The sequence below is a fragment of the Carassius carassius genome, chromosome 44, assembly GCF_963082965.1.
Source record: "Carassius carassius chromosome 44, fCarCar2.1, whole genome shotgun sequence".
NCBI lineage: Eukaryota > Metazoa > Chordata > Actinopteri > Cypriniformes > Cyprinidae > Carassius > Carassius carassius.
In genome coordinates, this window is record NC_081798.1 from 3,893,214 (window position 1) to 3,918,512 (window position 25,299).

Below are 25,299 nucleotides of genomic sequence, written 5' to 3' on the forward strand. Positions count from 1 at the left end.
CGTTCTTCATCACTGGTCTACTTCGGCCAGTATCAGTGGTGCTGAAACCTTCATGCATTTCATTTACATAAGCACTATTATTTTTGTATGTTGTGGAAACAGCAATCAAGTCCTTAGTCCGACATAATGGATCTCTGCTACCACTGCAACCTGAAATATTCATGAAGCTGGTTATATTAGCTTTCAGTTTGTTGTTGTGTCTAAAAGGTATACTGAGGACTTCTTTAAGAAACTAAGAACTACAAAAATTGTATTCTATTAGAGTCATAGTTATATATCATAAATATATTAGATATCATACATTTATTTCATTACGTAAAGTTACTGTTTCACTGACAAAATAACACGTTAATGCTTTGATTGAACCAAATGCAAGAAACATATACGGTTTCCTAAGGGAGTAGTCCATTCTTCAGAGACCCAGAACAATACTAGGATGCGCGACACGCACTTTCTTTCTCCTCAACTGTAACCACCCTTTGCTTTCATCTCGCCTTATCCAATCACAATCCTCCTCGTGTCTCGTATTCCCTCTGTTGACCAATCACCGAGCTCATCACTGAGGCTCCGCTCAACGCACTCCGCCATTTTGTAGCGCTTTAAGAAAACTCAGCCAAGCAACAAAGTTGCGGATCAGAGCTGCTGTTCCTCGGTGTGCAATGGACGGGTAAGTGATGCTACGTTACTATGAATGGAAAATAAATTGAGCTGACCGGGCGATAAGACATGAACGAACAAAACACTGCCTTTATCAACTGTAATGCATTTTTGTTTTTATTTGTTTGGACAGCGCGAGAGCTTTTATCACCAGCAAACCCGTAGTTTAACCGTGAATCAGGTTTCTGTCTGATGCTCGCCGCTTTGTTAAACACATTTTTCCCCCAAGTTTGACTGTTTTATTTGTACGACGTAAACCAGAGTTCGAGTTTTGCAGCCTAAATAAGGCATTTAGTTTTTTTCTGCAAAACTAAGGAGAGTTCCATCGAGAGGACTTGTTGCATGCGGTGATAAAAGTTTAAGTAAAAAGAGTAAATAACAACAATCTTTAAAAGTCACAAATATAGTGAATCCCAAAAGTTATGTTATTCTTTCTGACCAGGAAACTATAAGTAAAGTGAGCATAAGTAAATTGAATACTTAAGTTGTGTGATGGTATTGACATCTTTTTCCCTTGTGCAGCCGCCTAGAGACTGAACTGTATCCTTTGGGATCGAGTTACGCAGAATTAGAGTAAGTCTTTCTGAAATTTTACAGCTCAGAGCTGGGGTTTTCATTTTTCTTTATTACCCGCCAACAGAGTACACTTTATTTAGTTGTTATATTAGTCAAATATTAGCATACTGAGGTACTTCGCTTACAAAAATCGTCATGGTTGCCATAGTTTCCATCAAAACACAGTAGGTAGCCTACGTTATTATTCTAATTTCCTGAATATGATTCACATTGGTGTGCCTTTACTTTTTTTAATCGTTAGAAGCACAAGCCTTTTTTTTAAGATTTCCAATTAAGGTTTATGCTAGAGCATTGCAAAAATATGGGTTTTAAGGTAGACTTGATAATTTTGGGTAAAAAAAAAATGGCAAACCAAAAATACATGGAAAAATAAATAGGTTTGTAAGGAATTCAACTTCTTGAGTTTGAAATACAACATTTTCTCAAATGCATATCCGACCTAACAAATATTTTAACATTATAAAAGTTTTAGTCACTAAATGATTTACTAAATGATTTAGTCACTGAACAGCAACCTAGTTTATGTGGTTTATACCACATAGAGGTAACCATTACTGTCGTGATTACATGGTTAATGGTTGAACCATGACTGAATGAACCAGAGATGCACTGGACATACATGGTGTAAGATGATACACAGAAACTAAAACCACACCCCAGGTATTGTGAAAAATGACCCCAGTCCACAGGGCCCCCTCGTTTAAGCTCTCACACCTATTTGCATGAAGGTTTTTCCTCTTGGGAAAGATGTATCGGGACTTTGTTTTGGTACACTCGGTTTCTTTTTCTTTCCATTGTTTCAAACATAAAAGCTTTCATGGTGCGCCGTGTTGATGTGAGGGCTTTTCGAAGACCCGAGCCAGAGGAGAAATTCTGATATTGCGTTTACTGAGAGTTCATGTGAAACAGGATGTGGGGGTTAATCTTCAACCATAGACTGACCCAAAATACCACTCATATTTCTTGCTCTAAGGGAGATCTGTGGGAAGGAACTAGATTACACAGTCTAGCTGCAATCTGCTTATTCCTTTAATGGGAAAAACTAGAGATGTTCCGATACCCTTTTTCTCTTCCCGATACCTGGGCTCAGGGTATCGGCCGATACCGAGTACTGATCCGATACCTGGGTGTGTATCTGTATATACAGCTGTATATACTACTAGCCCTGTGTAAATTGCTAGAATTATTTTATGGTGTGCTTCAGACTTATCCCTTAATAAAACATGAACAAATACATGGTGAACTACTGTATTTATTACAGGATTTTTATTATCTGACATAAATTTGACAGTAATATTATTTATTTTCTTAAGTGAAAAAGAACTTAAAATGCAGCCAAAAATCTAACACTGCAAACTAAAAAAGGTATTTTAGTTTTACAATATAACTGTATAAAAAAACTCCAACAAATAAGTCTAGGAATATAAAAAAATATATATTTTAATCAGAAAATCTCTTTACAACAAAACAAGTAAAAAAGAAGCAACCTTCTAGGCAAAATAATAATTAATAATATTATTATTAATAGAGACGTATTATTATTACTACATAGGTACATAGCTAAATCTACTGTAGGCTATAACAGTAGCTTAATATATTGTCAATTTACTCACGTTAAACCGAACATTTATTTTGATGGGTTGCCATGAAGATCTTTGAGTGTCTGTGTTTATGATATGACAGCTTTATATTGAACTCATTAGCCCCACTTTTATGAATTATGGTTAATATTTTAACCATATAATATTAGGCTAGGTTGAGGATAATTTAATTTCACAAAATGGTCTGGATTCTTAAATTACATAATAGATATCTTTCTTTGCATGTAATGTTTTTCTGTCTTTACCTTTTTGTTTCACTGGGACTATTTTAGACAAGTGCATGGGGTCAGAATGGGTTTTCTTTTCCAATTTCATGCATTTTGTTTATGGGTTCCTGCTCTGATTTTTGTTTTCCATTTCTGTTTTCTTTTGCAGCGTTGTTCACGATATTGCAGTTGGAACAAAGGTAAGAATCTTTTTTTCCTTTGGAAAGTCCTTTGGTCACTAAGACTACATGTGCTGTACAGCTTGGGTTGGTTTAATAAGAGCAGATTGTTTTCCTTATCTTTCTTTAACTGTTTGTGTGCCGGGACTCTGTATTGAGAATTCACATGGCCTTTTGGCGCTTTTCCACTGCCTGGTACGACTCTGCTCGGCACGGCTCGGTTTGTGTATCCACAGCAGGTTAGTATCACTTTGGAGTGGGCGGGATCATTCACATGTCGTTATAGTTGCGCCTGCTCAAAAAAACTTTTTCATTCTGTGTTGCTCCATCAAGCGCTCATTGAATCCGCTCTTTGGCTATCAAAGAGAGGAACGTGTGTACTTCCTCAACAGACCATGAAACAGACATGACATTTTTTGGTTGTTAAAAGGGGTGCGCTCATTCAAAACAGTTGTGCTCGATCCTTTGCTGGTGTGTCTCATGTCGCGAGTTCAATGACGCAGGTAGTGACGATTCTCTTCGGCCAATCAGTGATCAGCTGAGTTAACACATCATGGTTTAATAATGGTAAGGTTCGCTTGGAACCTCTACCGAGGTGGTACTGAAATGTGCCGTACTATGCAGTGGAAAAGTGCCATTTTTGACTTCCATGTCTCGTGCTATCGCTCCTTCCAGACATGATTCATGCTGGCAATAATGGGGTAAATCATTTCAAAAGTGAATCAGAGATTTGTTAGAACAAGCACTATGGCATCTTGCCATACCACATTGTGCTTCCTCAACATTTTATTAACTTCAAGTTGTGATTTAATTTCCAAAATACATTCTGGCTCATAATATTTGGCTGCTGTGAAACCCATAGTTAAGAAATCCTTAATTTGCTGCCTGGATCAGCCTTCACGAGGCCACAACATGAACACTCCCACTCATTCCCTCATTAAAGATTATTTCCTGTGGTATGTGGCTAGTGAGGAGGGACCCACAGGATGTAGAACAAAAGCCTGATTCATGAGGTTCATTTAAGTTAGTTACTTACATGCTGTAGGTCATGCAGGAACTTATGCAGCACGAAACCTACAGGCACTGCATTTGTCTGAGGATTACCACGGTACAGAGATGGGCACTGTTTTAAGAGTTGAATGCTAATTTAAGGTTTTGGATTTGAAATATCTGTAAGAGGCATTTTTTTGTATTATGTCACAGGTTCAGATCAATTAGGCTATGGATAAAGAAACATGAAACTCCATTCAGAACTCATTTAGCTTTTGTAACATGAGTGATATAGGAGATTTGATAAGAAAAGTTTTTAGCCAGGGCTTGATTTTATACACTGGGAAATGATTGGATTGTGAAAGTGAAGTGACGTGTGGCCAACTATGGTGTCCCATACTCAGACTTTGTGCTCTGCATTTAACCCTTCCAAGTGCACACACACAGTAGTGAACACACACACCTGGGGCAAACCAACAACAATTGCTTAGCTTAGCATCCTCATGTATTTGGCTAATTTAAACTGTAAATTCACAATATAATAATGTTCCACATGTCTGAGTGAAACCAAACATGGTTTATATGATTCCTATTGATCTTGAGCAGTGGGCTATATTAATATTTCATTTTATTTTTCTATAGCTACACATTGCCTTTGTTATCAGCAAATTAGAGACATCATTTATTTAAGCCATTAGAGACATCAAAGGCATTAATTAAGAAAAGTAGAATTTGTAATTTGATGTCTTAAAATTGGTCATCAGATGTTCTGACTGTTAGATGATCTTCAGGTGACAAGCATTTTATTGTTTCTGTGCACTTTCTACCTCAGCTTAATGATTGAATGTGTTTGAATGTGAAAGACATTCCTTAGAGATTGGTTTTGGCTGTTGATATGACGAGATGAATGAAGTCTATTCATCAAATGCAAATATGTTTGCCTCATCACTCAGCACACACATGTAGCTCTTGTGTTTGTTCAGCAGTGCTGATCAGAGGGAAGATGGCAGGGGGAGGTGCTAATGGGTCACATGGGGGTTCGCTTGATGCTATCAGTCTCTTTTTCTTGTTCTCTGTATCTCATGATGTAGAATGCAGGTCAATAGCTTGTGGGTTACAGCAAGTCCATGATTCGCAATAGTACCAGCTTGTTTTAACTGGAACTAGTGTGGATTGTCATCTTGTTAGATGGAGTTTAAATTAGCCCAATATATGGGAATCTGAAGCTTTCCTGTTTCCAGTTAACATGAAATCATGACATTTTCCCTCTTCTCTGTTCCTTTTTTTTGTGTGAGTGAATGATTGGTGCATGTTATTCTACTATTCACTATCTTTGATCAAAATATAAATGCAACATCCACTAAAACTACTTTCCTAGTAGTTAGTAGTAGTAGACTACTAACTACTATCTGATGACATCATCTACGTTGTTAACCAATAGACAAACAGCCATTTAGAAGGTTTGGTTTAGCAAACTTGCATTCAATCAATCGCAGTTCTTGTCTGTTTCACAATTCAGAAAGAAATCACTTTTTGTCATCAATCTCGTAATCCTATTGTACTCCGATCTGAAGATGATACTTAATGCAGAAAAATGCAACTATTTTAAATCCAATCTCGGAACCAACTTTTTCAGTTGCTGAGTTTGTAGTATCCAGATGTTTATATGTTAAAGTCTGTATAGAGTAATGGACAATTACTATTAATAATATAATGTAAAACTGAAGTCTGGATCAGTGCTCATAACTTGTATGGTTAGTGTGGTAAACGGCTCAAGTTTGAACAGTAATTGTGGGTGAAAGGCACACCTGGGCGTATGGAGACAATGGGTCTTGTGTATTCAGTTCTGGGTTGGGTTTCAGTTACCTGCAGCTAAGGCACACGGTCTCCATGGTGAGCACATTACAATCAGTGCTGCTGTGTTTGTTGTGAATTGTTGCAGTCTTCGCCCCTCCCCCGTCTTTCACATATTTGAATCTGTTTAACCAAGTATCCCATCATGCCACACCCAAGAAAAAGTTGACATTGAATGTTTGTGTTTGTCATGCTCAATAAACTTTATTTAATGCATTGAAGTTTTGAGGAATGTTCCAGGTTTAGTGCAAGTTAATTTCTATCAGCGGCATATGTAACATGCTGCTGTTTACAATAGAAAATATTTTCGATTGGTTAAAACATATAAAATTGTGTTTTTGTTGTGATGCACTACTTTGTGCACTGGGAAACAGATAAGCTGACCATTATTTAATGCTATGGCTGATTTTAAATAAATTAAAAATAAGCGACACACACATGGATTATGTGGCCTCAAATTAAAAATTTGCTCACACCAAGTCTTTTTATTAATTAATTCCCTCATTTCCGTCATGTTGTGCAAATTTATTCCGTAGTTTTAATGTAGTGAAATTGTGACCACATTGTATTAATTTGTTCCCTTGTTTTCATTTGGTTAAAACAATCCACCTTAAACATCTTAAAACAATTGAACTAAACCAAATTTAATTCATGGCATTTTCAGTATTATAAATGCTTCAAGGTAATTTAGGCATCACAACATTTAATAATGTACTGTATGAAATAAGGATACTTGTATTGAAATTTTCTCAAGATGTTTTTATGTTTGTAAGGTAATCTGAATATAAAAATGGAGGAAATAACACGCATGACAATATGTATCTCTCTGCAAAGTACTGGTTACATTAAACAAAGCAAACTTCTCTAACTAATTCTGTAGGTAACACAGAACCCGAAATTCATTTGACTATAATAGTAGTCAGCTGCTAAAATGATAATTTAGCATTATTGTTCTTACATTATTACTATAAGCATTGCAGGTTTGTTGTCAATTCATTGGCAGTGTTTGGTAACCGGCAACTGAGCAGAGCTGTAAACAAGGTTTCTGTAAAAGCTTTAAGTTCCCAGTTTAGCTTGTTTTGCAGTAAACGATGGTTTCTTAGCTTAGTTTGCTGTACCAGATGCTTGTTGTGCAGCCACCTCCTCTGGTTTTACATCTGGTTTTCATTGCGTCGTTTGACTGTGGAATTTTAATATGTGGTGGGCAGGCCTGTGTGGTTGCATGAAGTTTCTGCTGAATACACTTAATTCACTCTTGCTTTAGTCATGCACACAATCTTAATCCAGCCATCTTTTGTTGCTTTGTTTGTCTCAACTGTTGGGACAAAGATGCATGTTATTTGCAGAACTGTGGTTTATTACTTTTGTTAGTCACATCACATGTAATCTTGGTTTAATGGGACATTTGTTCTAAACCTCTATGCATTTCTTCCACTGAACACAGAAGCAGCTATTTTGATATTTTTAAGAATATGGATAAGCTAACTGTTGCTGGTCCACACTGACACCAAGTGTTAACTGTCTGGTTACCCACTTTCTTCAAAATATCTGCTTTTTTTGTTCAACAGAAGAAACTTGTTCAGGTTTTGGTTGATCTCTTTCTTTGAAATGTGGTGTTTGATACGATATACTGAGGTTTAGTTGTATAAATGTCCTGGTCTTTCACGTAGACATGTTCCCTCCTTTTCTAAATACGAGGAAGGTGTAAAAGAGTAAATTCCACAATCAATCTGGACATTCATTCCTCCTGGTTGATGACACCGGAAATGTAAAACTGCCCCTCTCCCCATGGTCTACTGAGATCTTGCTTCATAGGTTTCTGGTGGGGGATGTCTTGTGGTCGATCTCTGACCCCACCCGCCCTTAAGGATTTGCTGTTTGCACAGGAAAACTGAAAGCAACATTGTCCATTTCCTGCATTCAGAGTTTTCTGATGTAAACTTGTCCTTATTTGGACATCCCACTATCATTCTTTCCTTTACTGGTTGTTGTTGGCATAAGGTTGGATTAGTCTGCCATAGTTTTTTCCTGTTTACTTCAAGTGTTCTGTTTGTAAACCTCGTAACTGACTGTCTAAACTTCATAAAAATGACTGAAACCTGGAGCTTTTCTCTTTTCTTTTTCCAGAGAGGATCTGACGAGCTATTCTCCTGTGTTTCCAGCGGGCCCTATATCATGACCTCAGCAGGTAGGATCTGTTTGCTCTTGACTCGTTATTTCCTTGTTAAATGTGTTTAGTTTTGTCCCAGCAACCCGTCCTGATCATCTGCTTTCCACACAGCCAACGGCAACGACAGCAAGAAGTTCAAAGGTGACATCAGAAGTCCTAGCATCCCGTCCAGAGTTATACATGTCCGCAAGCTGCCCAATGACATCAACGAAGCAGAGGTCATCTCCCTCGGCCTTCCCTTTGGCAAAGTCACCAATCTGCTCATGCTGAAGGGAAAGAACCAGGTATCATTCCCTCTCCATTTATGACACTCTTAGAATTAGCTCGAAAAAGGAGACAAGTTGACTTAACTTACCTAGAAAATCTATTCATTAAATCTTTTTTTATAATATTTCACCATATTACTAGTTTTTGACCAAATAAATAAAATCTTGGTGAACAAAAATAGACTTAAAAAACATTATACAATAGGTCATTTCTGTGAAATGGAGTTTGTTTAGCTAGAAGTGTTTGTGTTCTTATGCATTTTCTGGGCTTAAGGCAAATTTCATGATGTGGGTTTTTGTGCAGGCTTTTTTGGAAATGAATACTGAAGAAGCAGCCCAGTTGATGGTTACTTACTACTCCTCCGTAACGCCCGTCATCAGAAATCATCCCATCTTCATGCAGTACTCAAACCACAAAGAGCTAAAAACAGACAACTCACCGAACCAAGTGGTATGTTTTAAATTCTCTCAGCCAGCACATGCACCACGTACAGGGCTGCACGTGGCTTCATTACACATTTCTGAAATATTGATTCATTTGCAAATGTTTTACGTAAATAAAGACAGCCAAATTTTATAACGATGAGTTATTTGCAGCAGCTGTGCACTGGATGATAGATACAAGTGGAGGGTCTGATTTGCTATCTTCTGTGCATCTTGATTTTCTTTGCCGCGTTTTCCTCTCTAAACACAGTTTATATACACCACTAAAGGCCTTTAACTGTTTATACCACAGCTGTAGGCCATCAGTGCTCATTTGGAGGATTGCTTCATTTACTTTGCTTTCGTTCTGTTTGAATAAACACAGAAACGTGGCTTGCAGTGTTTACTCCATACTCAGTTTTTATTTCAAAATAAGCTGTCTACAAATTTCATTCATGCATTTTCAGACATAGAAATGTGCATAGGGATGCATAGGTGTAAAATCAATCAAATGCAATTAAAATGGTAATTTAAACATATGTGTGATTATTATTTTTTTTGTGTCTACAGAGGGCACAGGCAGCACTGCAGGCGGTGAATGCTGTCCAGACAGGTGGCATGACTCTAAGTGCTGTTGACCCATCTGGTTTGACTGGACCCAGCCCTGTCCTGAGGGTCATCGTTGAAAACCTCTTCTACCCCGTGACCCTAGATGTCCTGCACCAGGTATACACTTGCTCTAGTTCCTTTCTTACTAAAGAAATTAAAATTATAATCATTTGCCCACTCTCAGCCATAAGGCTTTGGCTTATTTTGGTGGGACTTTAAAATCTTTATGTATAATACATTATACAGGTATTTGTAATGTACGTTGTAATGCATTTTGTATTTTCAGTAATAATAAACAGAGTTAAAATGCATTATAATATTTGAAGGTTCGTTGTCATGTGTTTTAATTATAACTGTGGTTACAATTATTCATGAGACCATACAATGCTTTATAAAGTGCATTGCAAGGCATAGTTAATGCATTCAAACTTCTTTTATAATAAAAAGGCTGTAAGTAAAGTGTTAATAACATTTTCAATGAAACCTGAGACATTTATGTCCTTAAAAGATGCAAAAAGTTCATAAAGTAGTTGTGAAATGACTAAATAGGAATTAAGTGGTTTAATCAAAGCTTTGTCAAGAAATGCGATCACTATATTTGATGAAACGATTTAATTTAGTTTTTTATTTGCAACTAAATTAATAGACACACATACAATGAGCTTGGTTATCTGGACTATCAGTGGAAGGACAGAAACCTCTCGGGTTTCATTAAATATCTTAATTTGTTTTTCGAAGATTTGGAATGACATAAAGGTAAGTAAACGATGAGAGAAATATTATTTGTATGTGAACTGTGCCTTTAACTGTTGGCACTTATGGTGTTTGATACTAAAATATGTTTGGTTCCTCAACAGATCTTCTCGAAGTTTGGCACTGTGCTGAAAGTGATCACTTTCACAAAAAACAACCAGTTTCAAGCTCTCCTCCAGTTTGTTGATGGCCTGATGGCACAACATGCCAAGCTGGTGAGTAGCGCCATCTATCAGCCATAATCTCTAAAGACAATTATTGAAACTTTGTTTTTCATCAGAGAGTGCCTGTGCATGGGTGCTAGGTTGAGAAGATTTAGTTAACCACTAAGCAGAAAATGTATTGATTGGGGATGTATCAAAAACTCTGATTGGGGGATTTAAACTCTGGCTACCGCAATCATGAAAGTTTGTTGAGGTTTGTTACCAATGCAAGATAATGCAAATTCTAAATTAAAATATGCCTTCGGGATAAATAATTAGCGGGCAAATGTTGCATATGATTATGCTCAATAAATCGAGAGAAACATGATCATGCATCCCTGTCTGAATGGAACCAACACTGAACTGACTTGAGTTAAATAATAGTAGCACTTATTGTCTTTTAGAGCCATATTACAGCAGAATCTGGACTGTCTCCATAGTTGAGTTTCCATAATTGATTCTGCTGTTTATTGGTGAAGCTGCTTTGACGTAATTGTAATTGTATAAAGAGCTATAGAAATAGGTTACTTGAGTTAAAATAATTCAAAACCTGTATAAGAATGTGAAAGTCTACATTTAAAAATCTCTCTTTCCTCAGGCTCTAGATGGACAGAACATCTACAATGGCTGCTGTACCTTGCGTACCAGCTTTTCCAAACTTACCAGTTTAAACGTCAAATATAATAACGACAAGAGCCGTGACTACACTCGCCCAGACCTGCCAACTGGGGACAGCCATCCCACTATTGAACATCATGCTATGGCTGCTGCTTTCGGTACAAAAAGCTGTTAATTTACATCCAGCACACTATTCTTAACCACATTCCCATTCTACCTCTCTTAGAAAGTCTAAACGTCCTGGTATTTTGCAGCTTCTCCCGGGATCATCTCTGCCTCACCATATGCAGGAGCGCATGCCTTCCCTCCGGCTTTTGCTATCCAGCAGGCTGCAGGTACGAAAGGCACACAGCTCAACTCTAATGCCTTCTATATTTCATATTTGTCTGAATTCTAGTGTCTTGTATTGTATAAAATTTAATCCATCTTGAACAGGGTTGACAATACCTGGGGTTCCCGGAGCCTTCGCCTCGCTGGCCATGCCAGGGTCAGCGGCGGCCGCTGCGGCTGCGAGCAGAATGGGCTTCCCCGTCTTCCCCGGCACCCATTGCGTCATGCTGGTCAGCAACCTGAACCCTGAGGTTAGCAGTTCTCAGTCTCTGACAGACCTAGAAAGTGCTCAAGATAAATGCATAAGTTGTATTAAATGTAGTCACAATTGCAAAATTTCAGTAGTTGACCACACACTTTTTATATTTTACATATTACTTTGTTTTTATAATATAATGAACAAATATTGGTTTAAATAGTAATAGTTTAAATGAAAGCAATGGTATCACGGCAAAACTAAATGGAACGCTTTTATTGAAACTAAATGTAATTTTTTATTTTTGTATTTAATTTAAATTAAAACATTTGGAATGGCACCACAACAAATATTGCTATACATATTTTTCATTAAAAATGACAATGGCACCACAAGAACCTTGATGAGAATTTTTTTTTTTAAAGTAATTTTTATTTATTTATAAATTAACAGGTAGTTTAAATTGAAGCAATGGCACCACAACTAAAATTTACAAAATAACTTTTAATATAACTTTTAATAATTTTTTTAATATATATAATGTAAAAATGTTGATAAGAATATTTTCAATTTAAAAATGAAAATGGCACCACAAAATAAATATTGGTGGAACACACTTATTGTCACAATTTATAAAATAAAATGTTATGTAATAATGTGTAGTAGAATACATATTAATAATTTAAATTGAAATAATGGCATTAATGGCATGAAATAAAAAATATAAAAGTATAATTTATTTTGTATTGTAAAAAGAAAATAATTTGTACGAATATTAATTAAATTAACGCAGGTGCACCACTGCTTTTATTTTTTAGAAAACCAATGGCATATAGCCAGTTTAACTGAGTCAAATGAACAGTACAAAGGATATTACAGACTGATGATGTTACTTCTGCAATACTGCTCAATGTTCCTTTAAATTTAGTGCATATATGATCTATTGTCCCTCAGTAATTGCAGTGCATGGGACAAAAAAAACGAATCTGCGCCTCTTTATTTGCTCAAGTGTCCTCACCCCTTCTACAGTGCGTCGTGTCATTTCTTCCTCTAACATCCTCCGGTTTTGCATAAAATTATCCCATTCATTTGAGCTTCATTCTTCTTGTTGCTTCCATTTGAATATGTTGCTGCTTTATTTCACATTCCACTCATCTCCTCCAAAAGGCCAAATTGCATTTTCTGTTGGTCTGTTCTGTTCTTTTATTTGTATTGCTTTGTAAAACAGACCATCGGAAAGTGCGTTTACACATTGACATGAGCCCATTGTTTACTACAGTAACTAATTGATTAGTTTGTTGGTGTTAAGTTCCTTTGTTAACTTTAGCACTATATTTTGTATTTCTTTATGTATACTGACCTTGTTTTTTACCTCCTTTTTTTTCTCCTATTTCTCTCCCTCCCCGTTCCCCTCATCCCATTGCTCTTTTTTTGTTTTTGGAAACTTCGTTCTCCTTCGCCATCTGGCTGCACGCACCATATGTCTCCCTCTACTCATCTGATCTGTACAAACAATTACACTATTCAACATCATCCCACAATCACACACACACTCCAACATGTCTTTAAACACACAAACACAAATCTCTCTCTCTTCTATCCCCCCCACTCCCTCCCCTCTCTCTCCGCTCCCAATCCATTAACCATCTTCATGATCCAACCATCGTTTTTCGCCATTTCCCGTGGAACTGCCTCGCTGCCTCGGATATGTTGAACCTCCACTCTGCCTCCGATCTTTACCTGTCTCTTCCTCCTCCGCTGCCCCCCTCTGCTGTCCTTTAAAGAGAGTTACGCCCCACTGCCTCTTTATTCTCTTCGGTATGTCATCCTTTAGCATCTTTTTTTTGTCACTCATTTGTTCTGTTCTTTTAATTTGATTTGATTTCCTCACAAGGCATCTGTGAGGCCCGATTCTTTGAGTGTCTTGCTTGTTTTCTGCAGTATTTGGTGTGGTGAGATGAGACGCGTCATGAAAAGCTCCAGCTTTCCTTTGAACGCAGATGGAAGGCTGCAGCTTTTTAATGACGAAACAAAGCAAATTGGCGCCTCATAAAATTTTGCATGCTTTTGAAAACTGTTCCTCTTTTACCCTTTTTTATTGCATGTCTGTGGAGTTTAAAATACTTGGTTAATAGTCAAGACTCCTGCTGTTTTATAAGTTCATTCTTTTTTGGGTCAAAAACATTTTCATCCCCTCAACTTTTTATCTTTCGATTCTTATTTCAGTCAATCCATTAAATCTGTTCCTCAGGAGATCGAAAAGCAAACTAAACCCACGTTGCAGTTTTCTAAACTTTTTTTGAACTCTCCTCTGCACAATTTTTTTTTCTTAACTAAGAATTTTTCAGTCTTTCATTTAAAGCAAGTTCCTTTTCCTTTGAATGAACCCTAGTTGCACACTAGTAATAATTTTATATAAATATATTTTTTTTACCTTGAAGAGCATGTGATGGTGTGATATAATGGAGCATCTTGATTGTGAACTGAAGTTGTTTTATAGCTCAGGCTGGTTTTGATGAGATGTGTCTTATCATAATGTACTGCATATTTGTATCTGACATCGTACTGTTTCTCTTTGTAGGTGTATATGGGGATGTATTGAGAGTTAAAATCATGTTCAATAAGAAGGAGAATGCTCTCATACAGATGTCTGATGGGACACAGGCTCAGCTTGGTAAACAGCATTAAAAATGATTAGAATATGCTTGCAATTGAGAGTTTGCACCAGTATGAATTTTTACAATGTTTCTAAAATAAGTCTCTTATGCTTACCAAGGCTGCTTTTATTTGATTAAAAGTGCAGTAAAACAGCAATATTATTAAATATTACTACAATATAAAACAACCGTTTTCTGTATTAATATAAACAAATATGTAATTTAATTTAAAAGTCTTCAGTGTTACTGAATTACTGTATTTTTATACATCATTTATTATCATTATATAATTATTAACATTTATTAACAATGTTGAAAATTGTGCTGCTTAATTTTTTTCAGGATTATTGAATAGAAAGTTCAAAAGAGCAACATTTATTTTATTTTTTTAAACCATTACAACAATGATTCACGATGAACAAACAAAGGAAACCAGACCAGAGGGCTATCAGTCGTGCTGTGTTTTACTGTGTATACTGATTGATGTTACGAATGATGTACACTGATACACTTGTAGTTGAGTATTTATTTATTTCTATATGTATACATTCATATTTCAGCAATGAGCCATCTAAACGGGCAGAAGTTGTATGGCAGACCGCTGCGCATCACGCTGTCCAAACACACGACTGTCCAGATGCCACGAGAGGGACATGAGGACCAGGGACTCACCAAAGACTACAGCAACTCTCCTCTCCATCGCTTCAAGAAGCCAGGCTCCAAAAACTACTCCAACATCTTTCCTCCCTCGTCTACCCTGCACCTGTCGAACATCCCGTGAGTTTATACACATCAGTGTCTTGTTTTTCTATTCATTTAAAAACCCCTATATCTCACGGATAACTTTGTCTCTGTTTCAGGCCCTTGGTTGTTGAAGATGACCTCAAGATGCTCTTTGCTACCAATGGTGCTCTTGTCAAAAACTTCAAGTTCTTTCAGTAAGTGTGTGCAATTTGCAGTATTATCATATTTAGTATAACATAATCTTAATTATTGATGCTGGTAGTGGAATCACAGCCGGAAACTGATAATGTGCGTGTGCATACATTTTAAAACTTTTATGCACATTTTGCTTCTAGCATTTAACCTATTTTATTTTTAGTGTTTTAATTGTTTATTAATTTCTGTATTGTGTGTGTGTGTGTGTGTGTGTGTGTGTGTGTGTAAAATTCAATACAGAAATGTTATTTTACAGAATTTTACAGAAAATGTATAATTTGAATAATTATTAGCTTTTACAATTTTATTATCGGTAGAAGTCTAATTAATAATTATATCATACATGTTATTATTTATTAATCTTATGCTTGCCTTTTGAATATTGTAATAATTTTCATAAATGATTAAACAGAACATAATTTGTGAGCAATTTAAAAAAGGGCTGTAGCTATCGAATATTTTAGTAGTCGAGTATTCTACCAAAAATTCCATCGATTAATAAAGTAATCGGATAAAATGTGTTTTTGCTTAATTAAAGCGCAATATTCATTATGCAAGAGAAAATAAGACTCATGGGTCTCTTAAAATGAACAACTAAGTTTCCTTTTTTAGATAAAAAAATATTTTTATTGCATAGAATGCAATGCATACATCAAAAATAAACATTTAATTATTACCCATTGTTTCTCTGTCTGTACTTGTACTGTGAACAATGACAATAAAGTTGACAGATGAATTAAGTGCATTAAAGTGCCATTCAGTTGGGGTTTTAAATAAAGCATTTTCTGAGATGCACATTAAACATTAAACACATAAAACATTAATTTAATTATCTTTTAATTATTCAAAATTAACTTAACTTTTTGGTAAACAAAGGGGATTTACTATTAAAAATAAAACATGGAAGAAATGTTGTGTGATTAAACCTTAAAAAAAAAACAATTTGATTTTTTTTTTCCTTAGTAGTAGGCTATGTACATTCTGCTGAACAATAGTCTTTAACCGGACTTTTATTTTGACGGGTTGACGTACCTTTACAGTTCTGTGTATGTGATGTGACGCTAGTTTTACTCAAATCAAACGGTCAAACAGTGTTCCCAACTTAGCAATTTTTTTGCTAGATTTAGCAACTTTTCAGACTACACTAGCAACTTTTTTTCCAAAAAGCACCTAGCAACAAATTTAGCAATTTTGTACATTTATTTGGCAACTTTTAGCAACGTTTAATAAGTGACTTGAGTGATAAAAAAGGCTCATATTTTCATCTAATATACAAAAAAAGAGGGAACCAAAGATGAGTAAACATCATGTAAATCAAGTTACTTGCTGTTTGCAATTGTTTGATTTATTAATAATAATACAAATGTAATAATTGTTCATTAATGATACACCATGTTAGCTTGTAACTGTGATTGCTGATCACTTATCACATTGCAAGAACAATATCTAGAAAAATGGAAAAGGTACTAGTATTTTTCCAGGACATTATACATTATCCATTGTAAACTGAAAACACTAAATACAATGCGTAATTAAAAATGCAGGTAAAAAACCTGTGAAAAATCTACACGAAAAATTCCTTCATATTACCATAATAGATTTTGCCCTATTTTTAGAGTGTAGCATACTAACTAATACAATACTTTATACAACACTATTGCTCAGAATGTGTAGTAGTTTTACTAGTTTACAAGCTAGAAAAAAATTAATCTGAAATTGTTCAAAAGATTTGTAAGTGTTCAACAATACAAAAAATACAGTTTATATTTTAATATTATATTATGCATTATTATTATTTAAATTCAAATATAAATCAACATATCAAGTATTTTTGCTTAGATTTGATGCAGTGACAGACACAATTTTGCGTAGTGATTACGTAGCGCCCTCGTCACGCAATGACATCACAGCGTCATTTAGCAACTTTTAGCAACAAATCAACCTTCCTTTAGCAACTTTCTCTGAAAATTAGTTGGCAACACTGCGGTTAAATGCTCCTGAAGTGACTGTCAGAGCAGTTCTGGAGATGTTGTTCATGTGTTCACGTCTTATTTAGAGAGACAGCAGATGCTGAAATCACCGGAGCGTCACGTGCGCTTCAGTGTGTGTGTTTAATGAATGAAGACGCACTTCTGCTCCATTCATTAACAGAGACACGCAGAACATGCAGGATTCATATTTAAATAGACTGTTCCAGCTTAATATTTACAGATATTAGTCCATATCTTGATTTGATTTAAGTGCAATGACCTATTTTTGATTAATTCATTCAAAATTTAGCAAATTCCGTGCCATTCCGCGTTAAACTGTAAAATCCTCCGCGTTTTCTGCATTGCGGAAATCATAGGGCCCTAGTTGTGGTATGCCAGCTCTATTTTGCAATGGATACACGTCACGACGTTCCCTTTACGTTTGCCCGTGCCCTCAAATCAAAACACTGCTGGATCCTTGCAGTATGCGATTTCCATAGACAGTAAAAGAAAAAGCGATTTCGGACGCAGCGCTTGTCTCCTTCCGCTTTGTGGGTGACGTAAACGCGTTGTCACATTAAAAAAAATCATTGCGATAGAGGCTGATGTGAGATTTAAAATACATTAAAAGAGGCTTCGAGGCAGAGGAATTTGCCTTGATCATTTTTTGTAATCGAGTTACTCGAGGAATCGTTTCAGCCCTATATGTGAAATTACATATTTAGTTAGTTTACTTTTTATTATTAGCTAATTTATTTCTTTAGTGAATGGTTTTAAGTATTTAGTAAATGGTTTTTACTTTTGTTACCTGGTCATTTGGAGTTAAAATTGGCCACAACAGTCTGTTGATTACTGAATTTGTCAGCACATAGATTCTATAACAGTGCATCCACAAGAAATACTAACAAATTCATCAACTTCCAGGAAGGATCGCAAGATGGCTCTGATTCAGATGGGTTCAGTGGAGGAAGCGATCGAGTCTCTCATCCAGTTCCACAACCATGATCTCGGAGAAAACCACCATCTTAGGGTTTCTTTCTCCAAGTCCATCATTTGAGACAAATACAGTCTGAAAGGGATGGAGTGGCCAGTCATTTTAAACCTTAATGAGTTTTAATCACAATGCTCACTTCCAGCATTTCATTATTTTATTTAAGAGGCATTTTAAGTGGATAATTACATATATTTTTTTCTCAAGTTTTTAGAACAGCTGTATGATTAGTTGGGCCTGAAAACGTCATTAACTGTATCACTCCATCTGTCACTTTCAGCCTATTTCAGGCTTCAGAATTTCTGTAGAAGCAGAGATGAACCACTACAGGCCTTTGATTCCATTCGTACCATTTGTGCCTTACTGCTTCAGATCTTCAGAACCACAGTCAAACATCTGCAACTAATGTTTGCAAATCTGGAGTTTACAGTCCATTTCGTGCCCTCAGGGCCAAATATTCATACTCTTATGAGACATGGGTTATTTCATCAGGCTGATGGTATAGGCCTAAAACTCTGTGCCTTTGCGTTACATATCTCCCGGTAGGGTTATACTCCTCATGTCCTATAGCTTTTGCATGTATACTGTATCTTTAGACATAGAATGTTTACAGGCATTCCCTCCTTTAAATTTATGCAATTGTTTGTGTATAAATCCAATAGTGTTGTCTAGATTTGATTTGTTTTTATACTGTGGGCCATTGCATGTTGGCTGTGGTCAGCGGATCATTAACCGCTGTCCGTTTACTGTTTGTCCTGTATTTAATGTAGATGTTTAGTGTCTGTCTTTGTGTTGTGTGATATAGTAGATTATTTAAGCTATTCTACTTATGCCCCATGTATTTTATGTATTTAGGTACCTGTGTGTACACTACAGCTTGATACCAAAGCCTTTCCTCCGTCTACCTTCGTAAGGGACTTAGCTTCACGACAAACGGTGTGTACAGACAGGTCCTCTCAGAGGGGCTTATGTCAGCCTCTCTGTGGAGAACGGTGTTATGGAAACAGTTCAGGTGAATTGTGGTGGCCGCCAGATATGACTGATAATCAGCACACCTGGTGAATTGTGCACGTCACATAATGCCAGTCTTAACAGATGGCCTTTAGTGACCTCTGTAAAAACAGCTAGGCCTTTATCCACCAACCCCCCAAAAAAAGAAAAAAAGAAAATGAAATCTGACAAGTGCCTTTTTATAATAATGTCTTTGTTGACTGAGAGCAGTGCATCCTTGTGACATTCAGTTGCATTAGCTTTCAGAAGAGGTTTATAATGGCCTGAGGAAGGAAGGCCTAAATTTGACATTCTGACCAGATGATATACAGAAAATCATATTCTTAGCAATGTTTTATAGTGGATTGAGTTATTTTACTATTTTTACAGTAGGTCATTTTACAGTAGGTTCTGTGTAATTTGTTATTTCCCACTTTATTACGTTTTACTGTTTGTATGGGACCAATCTAAAAAAAAAAATAGAGGTGGCGCTTTAAATGAATCTAAATGCTCATTGGATGTAGAAAGTTTCTATCATGTTGTTGATTCTTTACAGTGGCTGGATAAAACCTGATTATGCATCCTTGCACAACATTAAAAACCCTCAATATACAACATCTGCCTTAGATTATGAAGTGCTTTTTCTTATAGTGGACAGATGAGGTGTAAATACTATTTTTGTATCACAATGTTAAATGTTATGGGTTTTTATATCCGTTAAAAACATGTATATTTTGATTACAGCTATGGACCATCATCATGCGAAAATATAGTTCAATATAAAATGGTTAAAATCAGGATTACACCGTTTTCATTCTTTATCTAGTTCTTCATGACATTCCTAGTTGTACTTTTTGCCTTCAATAAATATTTGTTTACTCAAGTCTGTGTCCATGACGGTTATTCTGAGAAGGGTCTGGCTGCAGACTTGCACTTGCACTCTCAGACTTGCACTTCCGCTAGTGTCATCACTTGCAGTCTTTATTTTTTTATTTTTGTTCTATTTATTGATAACTGTTTGTTTGAATCAAATTTAAACATTTTACAACAGTAGCCAGGTGGTGAAGACAAGAAAAAAAATGAATAAATTACAATGTCACTTGCAATCGCTACTTGCACTCTCCGCTACCTGTGACGTCACTTGCAATCAACACAAATTGTGCATGTTGCCAATGGAGACAAGAGCTGTGGTGGTGATTAAACGATTAAAACCAAATTAGTACTATAACGTACAGGGTCCTGCAAGAAAAAGATAAGACCGGCAAATCCGTGGCCACAGAACAGCAGAATATGAACGCAATGCACAAAGTCTTTCTTAAGCGTTTTCCTCCTGTAGAAAAACATAAACACTTAATATGGTATAATGTATTTAGATACATTAAGTTCAATTAAAAGACCAAATTCAAAATATAGTTATTATGTAATGTACTACAAGGCAAGCAGATGGCTATGAACACAATGAGCAAACTTTTCCTCCCATACAGGAAAACGCTTAATGTCGCCTAAAAAAGACTAAGATGATAAAGACAATTCAGTAGGCCTATAGCCTATATGTCTTGTTGTTGACTCAACATATATACAGACCAGCAAATATGAACATGCATTATGAAATGCATTGTGATTTTAAAAGGATCAACTCCGTACATGCAAGCAGACGAGTACAGAACGCAGTGCGTTAAATTGTACATTAAACGTTTCCCTCCTATAGAAAATCATTATGAATAAAACACATAATGTAGCTTAATGGACAAAGACAGTGATATAAACGAGTTGTAGACAGTTTATTCTATATGGAAAAATGCTTAACGCGAAACTTTGCGTGTTGCGTTTATTCTGGGCTCACCTGCGTGCCTGTACATTTTAGTTGTGTATTTTAATACTATAGAGAAGCATATTGAGTTTGGCCTTTATCATCTTAGTCCATTATGCCACATTTTGCGGTATGTGAGGAAAATATACATATTCATTAAAATAATGAACTGTAAATTTAATTTGATATTTTAATATCATCTTAATACATTAAGCCATGTTAAGTGTTTATGTTTTTCTACGGGAGGAAAACGCTTAGCGAGAGACTTTGCGCAAGCGTTCATATTCTGCTGTTCTGGCCACGGATTTGCCAGTCTTGTCTTTTTCTTGCAAGACCCTGTACGTTATAGTACTAAATTAGGTGTAATCGTTTAATCACCACCACAGCGTCTTGTCTCCATTGGCAACACGCACGATTTGTGTTGATTGCACGTGACGTCACAGGTAGCGGAGAGTGCAAGTAGCGATTGCAAGTGACATTGTAATTTAGTTTCTTTTTTCTTTTCTTCGCGACCTGGCTACTGTTATAAAATGTTGGGAAATTCAAACAAAAAGTAATCAGAAAATTCAACAAAATAAAAAATAAAGACTGCAAGTGATGTCACTAGCGGAAGTGCAAGTGTCTGAGAGTGCAAGTCCGAGAGTGCAAGTGCAAGTCTGCAGCCAGACCCTCTTGGTTATTCTTGTGTCAATAAATGAAGAACAGCTGAAATGGGAACGCAACTGACTCGACAGACTAACCGTAACGTTAGCTAGTAAGGTTATGTTTTAACGGCTCTGCTAGTAGCTAACGTTTCTGTTTAATTCGACGGTGTTGCTTAGAATATGATTCAACCAGTAAAATTATGATTTTTACTTGAAAATTATATAATTTTCAAAATACAATGGATGCTTTAACGTTAAGTGTTCCTGTGGCTCAAGTGGTAAAGCATTGTGTTAGCAGCGCAAGGTTGTAGGTTCGATTCCCAGGAATGTTAGCCTGCCCTGAATGCACTATAAAAACCGTCTGCTACACGCATAAATGTAAATTTCCTCAGATGGGAACCTGATTTCGTTGTTGATTCCCCTCAGAACACAATTTACCGCAACACCTTGTGTTGTCGTGACGTCTCCAATCAGGAAGAGGAACTGGATTCTGTCGTCAAAGACAACTTCATAGTTGTGTGTTTCTTCTCTTGTCTTTAAATATCACGAACGCAAGCTACTATGATGCGTTTAAGACTGCTACCTCTGGTTTTGACTTTGTGGGCTGTTTCTTTCGCCGATGACACGAGCAGCAAGACCACCGCCACTAAGCCCACCGTACACAAGAACACTTCCAATACCAGTAACGTTACAGAAGAGTCTCAGAACTCCACCAACTCAAACATGGGCATCGGTCTGGACGGCGCGATGATAAACAGGGCTCTGTATGTTCTGATCGGGATCACAGCCATCGGAGTTCTCTATTTCATAGTGAGAGCTGTCCGGTAAGATCTGGAAATCATGTCAAGTGAGGTTCTGCATTAAAAGTGTTCCTACCTAGAAAAGATGTTCATGCTTATACTTAGACAGTGATACAAAATGCAACCTTATCTTGGTAAGAAACTTTGAGGATTATGTCATATAATCTGTTTGTTTGTTTATTTATTTTTACCCCGAGAAAGACTTTCTGGGCTAAATATTGATTTAATAAAATAAAAAACAATAAAAATTCAAAATAATTTATTTTGTTTTTAAAGTTTAGTTTTAGTAGTAACGGGATAAGGTGAACTATAATTCCCAAAGAGCTGCACTATGGACCTTTGAAAAACCGATAGATACTAATTTTTATAAAGCTTTTTAATTAGCAGTACACGTTTGCGATTTTATTTTATTTTTATTTCATCATAATTATATATTTAAAAAAAAATTCTGGAACGTACTCTCACTTAACATGATTCTAGAGTCATTAACCTTGTTGAAAAGGCTATTTTATTCTACAGAATCAGCAGTCGAGTTAATTGACTATTACTAGGGTATGTTCTCTTTTTACAGTACTTGTCCAGGTTTTGTCTTTGTTTTCCTGTTGATTGTAGTCTTTATGTTCCTCATACATTATATGTATGCTTAATTTTCAATGCTTTGACAGTTCAATATTAATCTTGCCTTCTCTCACGCCACGTGAGAGAAGTATTCAAGTATTCAACGCCTGCAGTGCACATTATTGGTCAAAACTGCTTTTCAGTCATTACCTTCAGCATGTAAACAATAGAAAAACAAAGGCAAACCCTGGATATTTCACACAATTTAAAAATCCCAGCCAAAACATTTCAGGGGAAAAGGACATTTGGTCACCCTAACTATTACTAACAATAACAACAGTGTGTTTTCTTTAGTAGCTGACATTTAAGTCATAATTTGCTGATAAATATATTAATAAGAAGGTGTGTAGATTAATTGTATTTTTAGTTTGTTTCTTCAAGTGTATATTGTCTCTGTGCTCTCATTCCAGTCTGAAGAAAACCGGTGTTCAGAGAAAGAAATACGGGCTCCTGTCAAACTATGATGACACAATGGAAATGGCCCACCTAGAAAGCGACGAGGATGACACCACTGTTTACGAAGCCAAATCTTTGAGAAGGTAGTCAAACACTAGATTATCCTACCAGATCTTCAAATATTGACATAAATAACGCTTGGTCTCTGTTTAGAATCAGACTTTGGACTGTGATGTTGGAAAATCTATACCTCAGATAGTATCTCGTCTGACCTGCTTTTCTTTTCTGCTTCTTTCAACAGATGAATGTCTGGGGGTGTTTGATACTGCCAGAAATATAATACGTTGAAGACAATCCCATTATTTCCACCAAAATGGTTGTTGAATGATGTTGTTGTCATGAGAGGATCTAGTCACTATGCTTGGATGCCTTTTTCCAAGATTAAGTGGAATGTGTAGGTTTAAACTAGATATATTTTGGACTGATATGGCCAAATAGATCTTCTTGGACATTTCTGGGAAGGTCATAAAGTTTGTTGTGGCAGAAGGTCAAAACTGTGTTTTGTGCCAAAGTTACTTATGCATAATTTTTAGGGGTTTGAAACTCTTGTCTGAGTTAACGTGTGTTAATAATTAATATTGTAAAAGATTACCCCTCATTTCCAATCCACCAACACTGAAAGGCCTGAAAGTTGTTTGCTAATTTATGGGACTAGTATATTGTTTGGGCTATCTGAAGTTGTCATTTTTTAGGTGTATTGTCAAATTATGATATATATATATTATGCCTTTTGATGTTTTCTTTCAAATATCCTTGTTTTTGTTCTTTTCTTTGTGTCTTTTTTTCATTGCTATACTGGGACTGTACTGGGTATTGATTTCAGATGTGAATTATGGAATAAGTGTGAAAAAGTCACAGATTCTGTGTGTATGATTCTGCCAAATACCAGCATATGTAAGAGATGCACTTTGATTTTTAGGGTTTAGAAACTACAAAAGCAAAACGTGGTATTATATGACATGGTGACACTCCTGACCACTCATCATTGTACCATTTCAAGATTTTTTGCATAAATAAAAGGAATTACATTTTTAGAGACTAAACATTCCCACACAATGTTGGTTCCAAATGTAGATGTGCTTCTGTGTTCAGTGTTACTCAGCATGATAACTGAGGTTTTGTGAGTCTCAACCTGCATTATTTTTTTTTAAATTGGGTGTGATTCTGCATTGTGTAATGGTAATATTTAATGTGCTGTGAAAACAGCAAGCCATCTTGAGGTATATGGATCCAATATCAGAATTCTCAGATTTCCAACTTGAACATTTAAGGGGTGTGTATGACAGCGTTGATGACATGGTGTTCTTTGAAAAACATTCACTGGTTGTTGATGCTGTCAAATACTGTTGAACTGAAATGCATGAACTATCAGTATCACTGGATCTATATTTAATGTACACAATTTCAATGATTCCTGAAGTGTGCCTTTCATTCATTCACTTTTTGTAATTGCATTTGATTGGATGTGTTTTGGGCTCTTTTGAAATTAAATTCTCTTTTCTGTTTTCATCCTCGTTATTTTTTTGATTCACTTTTGCCTTTTACATAAAAACATGATGTAGACATCATGAAAAACATGATGTATTTAGATGTAATAGATTTAAGAAAGGCCCCTATTTCTGCAATGTGGCAAGAGTTATTTTGTGCTATATATATATATATATATTTTTTTTTTTTAAGGTTTAATAAACAATATATTGACTTGCCAATATAGGGTTGAATGCACTGTTAAAAGTGATATCTGATGCAATATAATAAGCCTATTAACTGCAGAAGAGTGTGTCTATAAGTCT

General features: G+C 36.0%; 2 protein-coding genes across 3 annotated transcripts; both read left to right on the top strand.

Moving 5' to 3' along the window:
• Positions 1–586: 586 nt before the first annotated feature.
• LOC132126774 (polypyrimidine tract-binding protein 1-like) lies at positions 587–20,061 on the top strand. Its single transcript, XM_059538260.1, has 16 exons — positions 587–667; positions 1,180–1,230; positions 3,210–3,240; positions 8,191–8,251; positions 8,345–8,517; positions 8,804–8,950; positions 9,493–9,648; positions 10,389–10,499; positions 11,086–11,263; positions 11,360–11,440; positions 11,541–11,686; positions 13,416–13,449; positions 14,213–14,305; positions 14,849–15,065; positions 15,149–15,226; positions 18,122–20,061. The coding sequence occupies exons 1-16, from the start codon at positions 660–662 to the stop codon at positions 18,252–18,254; spliced, it is 1,698 nt and encodes a 565-aa protein (XP_059394243.1). The 5' UTR covers positions 587–659; the 3' UTR covers positions 18,255–20,061.
• A 1,950-nt stretch (positions 20,062–22,011) lies between these two features.
• fam174c (family with sequence similarity 174 member C) lies at positions 22,012–25,015 on the top strand. Of its 2 annotated transcripts, XM_059537740.1 has the most exons (3): positions 22,020–22,456; positions 23,461–23,589; positions 23,748–25,015. In XM_059537740.1, the coding sequence occupies exons 1-3, from the start codon at positions 22,194–22,196 to the stop codon at positions 23,749–23,751; spliced, it is 396 nt and encodes a 131-aa protein (XP_059393723.1). In that variant the 5' UTR covers positions 22,020–22,193; the 3' UTR covers positions 23,752–25,015. The 2 variants fall into 2 exon arrangements, with proteins under 2 accessions (XP_059393724.1, XP_059393723.1); XM_059537741.1 differs by lacking the exon at positions 23,748–25,015 and having other exon boundaries at positions 22,012–22,456; positions 23,461–23,593.
• The last annotated feature ends 284 nt before the right edge of the window (positions 25,016–25,299 follow it).

Bases quoted from the DNA above. Each gene is read 5' to 3' on its own strand.
- LOC132126774 (XM_059538260.1), top strand. The intron at 1,231-3,209 runs GTAAGTCTTTCT...TTTCTTTTGCAG, and splicing joins TCGAGTTACGCAGAATTAGA to CGTTGTTCACGATATTGCAG. The intron at 11,264-11,359 runs GTACAAAAAGCT...GGTATTTTGCAG, and splicing joins TGCTATGGCTGCTGCTTTCG to CTTCTCCCGGGATCATCTCT.
- fam174c (XM_059537741.1), top strand. From the start codon at position 22,194: ATGATGCGTTTAAGACTGCTACCTCTGGTTTTGACTTTGTGGGCTGTT. The intron at 22,457-23,460 runs GTAAGATCTGGA...CTCTCATTCCAG, and splicing joins TTCATAGTGAGAGCTGTCCG to TCTGAAGAAAACCGGTGTTC.